Below are 5845 nucleotides of genomic sequence, written 5' to 3'. Positions count from 1 at the left end.
TCTCTCTTCCTCTTTCTCCTCAGATCTCCAGGCTCAAAGCATCAGTCCACCAGGTAGGTAGAGTATAAATCTACAGTGATTATAGCGGTTCAATATTAGTCAACTTTATTATCCCACATGGAGAAATTCATGTGTCCATACACACCATTCTAAAACCCAATAACAAGTACTGTTTTATGGCACTGCTAATACTTGTCAACCACAAAGCATTACTGCTGTTAGAATAACAGAAGCACTGTCATAATATGTCCTCACCACTGGGTTTTCCTCTCTGCTGTTTACAGCTGAACTCTCAGTCAGACTGGTGAATGGGACCACTTCCTGCTCTGGGACAGTGGAAGTCTTCTACAGAGGAGAGTGGTCAGGTCTATGTACTGAGTGGTGGAGCATGAGAGAGACTAAGGTTGTGTGTAGAGAGCTGGGCTGTGGGAATGTTGTAGCTGAATCTGCAGAACTTCTGGTTGAAAAGGGAAGAGGAGGAGTCACACTATTGAGATGCAGTGGAGATGAGTCTACTATTAGAGAGTGTGACATCCGTAGAGGAGGACCTGGTGTCTGTAATGGTGGATATTATCATCATGTGATCTGTTCAGGTAAGACACTGGTAATATTGAGAGATTTGATTTGTACATTATACAAGATTAGCATATATCATATTTTATGTGTTTTCCATTTCATTTAAAGAGAGGGGGAGATGTTAGATGTATTTAAACATTATATTTGTGTTTGTCATATTGGTTTATGGGAGATGTGCATGGGCAGATCAGTGTAGTTCAGATGTTACTGAAGTGAAGCTGCCTGATGGATGTCCAGCTGTTTATTTTCTATAAAGTGAAGTGAACTTATTCCTGCCTCCTGCCTGCATTATTCCCAACCCTGTCCTGAGTGACTAAGAACCCATTTCTACCTCTTACAGTATCAAACATAGCAAACTACAATCTTTTATCCAACATATTTGTGTTTAGTCCTTGACAGTGTCATCAACAAAACTGATTGAATGTTCAACCAACTCTTTTTCTCCAGAGTCTGTGCAGCTTGTGGATGGAGCTGGTCTCTGCTCTGGGAGACTGGAGGTGAAGTCCAGTCAGTCCTGGGCCTCAGTGTGTGAAGCTGACTTTGACCAGCAGGATGCAGAGGTAGTCTGTGGGGAGCTTGGCTGTGGGGCTCCTGCAGCTCTACAGGGGGGGCTCTATGGAGAAGGTGAGGGTCAGACCTGGGATAAAGAGTTCCAGTGTAAAGGCAATGAGTCCCTTCTCCTGGACTGTGACACCTCAGACAGAAAAAACAACACCTGCCTACCTGGTAATGCTGTTGGACTCACCTGCTCAGGTAAGAAACAGTTTGTCACTCAATCAACATTGATTCTCGCCTGGAGTGAAGAATATGAGAGGCAATATATAGTGGGCTCCAAAATTACTGGCACCCCTGTCTGGCAATGCACAAACAATACTTACAGAAATATAAACACTATAATTATAGAGAGAAACTGAAAATACCAACATGTGAGAAATACTGTACTATATTAATGTTCCAATGGAACCCACCAAAATCATTTATTGATTAAATTAAAAATCAATGTCCTCCAAATCAAGGTTTCACAATTAATTGCTCCCTTAAAGATTATTGTAAATAACATCTACCAAAATTAAACCAGTGTTAAGTGAATATTTTAATCTCAATGGTTGAACTCAACTATTTCAGTGTCTCTGTGTGTCTCCCAAAAGGTTGTAATGCTTTTGGATCAATAAACAGACAGAGTCCCGGTCTGCATAGTCAGGCCTTTATTCATTGAGAATTCTGTTCATCACAATTTCAGAGTCCATCTTTTATACTCACACGTCATACAAAAACCCCACCCCTTTTAGGCAGGCTGTTTTCCTCTGCTCTCCTAACCATCAGGTCACACACACATGTTCTTATCATAGGCTGCATTCCTTAGTTATCGCCGTCCTCATACTCCTTAAAAAGCCTAACCGTTTCTCTCCTCCCTTAATTGGGAGGCCCCTTCATCTTGGTTTCCCAGTTGTCTGTAGCCAGTTCTCCTTGTCCTTTGTTATCTTGGTTTCCCAGTTGTCTGTAGCCAGTTCTCCTTGTCCTTTGTTGTCTGGTCTAACTCTTACTCACATTGCTAAATAGTAGCTCAATGTCATAATCTTTACTGGTCCTACACTCACACATTCTAACACATTTCACACAGTTTCAGGGTGTAATAATTAGTCATTAATAATTATTCTATCAACCAGGAATTAAATTCCACTTATTTAAGTGTATCTAAGTCTTAAGGAACTATATTGAGCCATTACATCACTTCCTGTTTCACTAGGGTATAAAAATGAGGTAACACGCATACAATATCCCTTTGTCATCCAACACCATGAAGAAAACAAAATAACTGGCAGTTCAAAAGAGACAGATGGTCGTAGACCTTCATAAATCTGGTAATGGCTACAAGAAGATCCACAAACGATTGAATATACCACTGAGCACTGTCAGGGCAATTATTAAAAATAAAAAAAGATATGGAACAGTTGAAAACCTCACGGGTAGAAGACACAAATGCATTTTGCCCCCCAGGATAGGGAGGAGGATGGTGAGAGAAGCAACAAAATCCCCAAGAATCACTGTGAACGAATTGCAGGCCTTGGTGGCGTCTTGGGGTCACCAGGTTTCAAAAAGCACCATCAGACGCCACCTCCACAACCACAGGTTCTTTGGAAGGTTTGCCATAAGAAAGCACTTTCTGACCCCAAGACACAGACGCAAGCGCTTGGAGTTTGCCAAACGTCATTTAAATTATGACTGGAAGAAGGTGCTCTGGTCAGGTGAGACCAAAATTGAACGTTTTGGTCAGATACAGAATCGACATGTTTGGCGTCGAAACAGAGATGCATACAAGGAGAGTCACCTCATACCCACGGTGAAATATGGTGGTGGGTCAGTGATGATTTGGGGCTGTTTTAATTCCAGAGGTCCAGGGGCACTGGTTAAGATTGATGGCATAATGAATTCCACCAAGTATCAGGCAATTTTGGCTGACAATCTGGTTTTCTCTGCCAGAAGGCTGGGACTTGGCCGTAGGTGGAGTTTCCAACAAGACAATGACCCAAAACATACCTCAAGATTCACACAGAAATGGTTCTGTGACAACAAAATCAATGTTCTGCCAAGGCCATCTCAGTCGCCGGACCTCAATCCAATCAAAAATCTGTGGGCTGAGTTGAAGAGGGCAGTAATAAGTGCAAACCCAAGAATGTGAAGGATCTTGAAAGGATCTGCATAGAGGAATGGTCCAAAATCCCTCCAAATATGTTCCTTAACCTTGTCAAACATTACAGGAAAAGACTCCATGCTGTTATCCTTGCCTGAGGTGGTTGCACTAAGTACCAAATGAGGAGTGCCAATAATTATGAAACCTTGATTTAGGTGACATTTATTTTGTATTAAATAATTGTATGATTTTGGTTGGTTCCATTGAAACATTAATAAAGTACAGTATTGTTTATATTTTTTAATGTATTGTTGGTGCAGTCAGGGGTGCCAGTAATTTTGGAGCCCGCTGTAGATGTGTTTTAGTGAGAAAATAGTAAGATTACTGTCTCTCTCTCTTCTTTTCTCAGAGCCTGATGATGTGAGGCTGGTGGGAGGAGGCAGTCGCTGTGCTGGTGGAGTGGAGTGGTACGACCAGGGAGAGTGGAGGACTGTGGGAGCTGTAGACAGGAAGAAGACTGTAGCTGCAGTAGTGTGTAGACAGCTGGGTTGTGGCTCCATTGTTTCAGATCTACCTGGAAACACCAATGGAGGGTTTGGAGTTTACTGTTCTGGGTCTGAGTCTTCACTGAGGGAGTGTGGGACATGGTATTCAATTTATGATCTCCTTCTTGGATTCACAGTGATCTGCTCAGGTAATAACAAGCTACACTTTATGGCCAAAAATGCAGTGGTCTAAGGCACTGCATCGCAGTGCTAGCTGTGCCACTAGAGATCCTGGTTCGAATCCAGGCTCTGTTGTAGCCGGCTCCAACCGGGAGACCCATGGGGCGGCGCACAATTGACCCAGCGTCGTCCAGGGTAGGGGAGGGAATGGCCGGCAGGGATGAAAAAATAATGTATGCACTCACTAACTGTAAGTCACTCTGGAGAAGAGCGTCTGCTAAATGACTAAAATGTAAATGTAGTGGATTCAGCTATTTCAGCCATATCTGTTGCTGACAGGTGTATAGGATCGATCACACAAAGCCATACAATCCACAGACCACCATTGGTAGTAGCTTGTGTGGCCTTACTGAAGAGCTCAGTGACTTTCGACGTGGCGTCTAGGAGCAACATTGGCTCAGCCACGAAGTGGTAGGCCACATAAGTGATCTGCTCAGGAAATATCAATATATGATCATTATATTCCACTGATTCCCTTTATTCATTCAACTTCCTCTGCCCCTCTAATGATGACTGTTTGCTTGTAAGTCTGCAAAATAAATCACTCAGTCAAGTAGGTATCAAATACAACTTAAATATCGCAGAATGCTTTTGTATTTGAGTGTTATCTCAGTGAACGTCTCTACTCACTACCACTGTCACGTCATGTTATTGTCATATCTAAATGAGGAAAGTAGTTGAGGAGCTACGTTTTCTTTTTCTCTCCTCTTGTTCCAGATGTCCTGCTTCAGCCTGATATCAACATATGATGTCTCAGTGACTGTAGGCCCACTACTCATGTTGCCCTGTGAGGGAGGGTGGCTAGCACTGTTACATGCTGATGTTATTGTCATATCTATAGGAAACTAGTTGAAGAGGTTTTTCTTGTTCTCTTTTCTTGTTACAGATCTCCTGGTCCAGCCTGATATCTTCCTGACTGACTCAATGGGAGGAGTCTCCAGGGGCCACCAGGGGCCCGAAGTGTTTAGGGGCTACAACTTCACCATCACCTGCTCCACTCAGCCACAGTACCCAGGAGGCTCCTTCCTCCTCACGTTCACCGGCTCCAACAGAACCCAGACCCAGCCAGCTGTCAATCACTCTGCTGCCTTCCTCTTCCCTGCTGCAGATGACTCCCACCAAGGGAACTACAGCTGTGTTTATGACAATTATGTTTTCTCTCATAACTTCTCCTCTGAGAGTGAGCTCCTCAACCTCACCGTCACAGGTAACTGAACATGATCCAGACTTATAACTTTGTCATTGACAGATTTCCCACAGATCTATGTGATGATGACCAGTCCCCTCATCAAAGGTGTTTCTGTTTGCAGCCTCTCCTCTGCCAGCCTTCATCATCAGACACGTTGTAGTGCTGCTGATCCTACTGACAGCCATCACCACCATCTACCTGTACTACAAGGTAAAGACATTTACTCAGACGTTACAAGTCATTTAAATGTTTGTGTCTATGAGCAGGGTTCAGATTCTACATTGGTCTATATCTGTCTTTAAGGTGTGTGATTAACCAGATGTGTATCTTTGACTTGTGTTGCACTATCTTTGGTTTGTTCTTCTGCACAGAGAACGAGAGACGCGCGCGCACAGAGAACGAGAGGTTCTAGAGGTTCTAGAAAGATAAACTAATTCTGAACTTTTCAGCTATTATTAAAATCCCGGTCTCTCTGTGTGTCTGTCTCTCGTTCTCTGTGGGCGCGCGCATCTCTCGTTCTCTATGCGCACGCCGTTCTCTGTGCGTGCGCGCCCACAGAGAACGAGAGACAGACACACAGAGAGACCGGGATTTTAATAATAGCTGAAAAGTTCAGAATTAGTTTATCTTTCTAGAACCTTGGAAGACATCTAAAAAGAGTGACAGCAACCACCATGATTCCTTTTAGTTAGTTTTTTTGCAACCATGGTAACATCGGGTTTT

General features: G+C 43.3%; 1 protein-coding gene across 1 annotated transcript; it reads left to right on the top strand.

Moving 5' to 3' along the window:
• Nucleotides 1-3814: 3814 nt before the first annotated feature.
• Nucleotides 3815-5534, top strand: LOC311113890 (uncharacterized protein; the record flags this gene model as incomplete). The annotated part of the gene is made up of 4 exons (XM_084189171.1): nt 3815-3902; nt 4820-5140; nt 5244-5332; nt 5442-5534. The coding sequence occupies exons 2-4, from the start codon at nt 4858-4860 to the stop codon at nt 5532-5534; spliced, it is 465 nt and encodes a 154-aa protein (XP_084045297.1). The 5' UTR covers nt 3815-3902; nt 4820-4857.
• Nucleotides 5535-5845: the final 311 nt, after the last annotated feature.

Source organism: Coregonus lavaretus (assembly GCF_964263955.1).
Source record: "Coregonus lavaretus genome assembly, contig: HAP1_SCAFFOLD_842, whole genome shotgun sequence".
NCBI classification, from domain to species: Eukaryota; Metazoa; Chordata; class Actinopteri; order Salmoniformes; family Salmonidae; genus Coregonus; species Coregonus lavaretus.
Note: the sequence above shows the minus strand (reverse complement) of the source record. Positions and strands in the feature narration are given on the sequence as shown.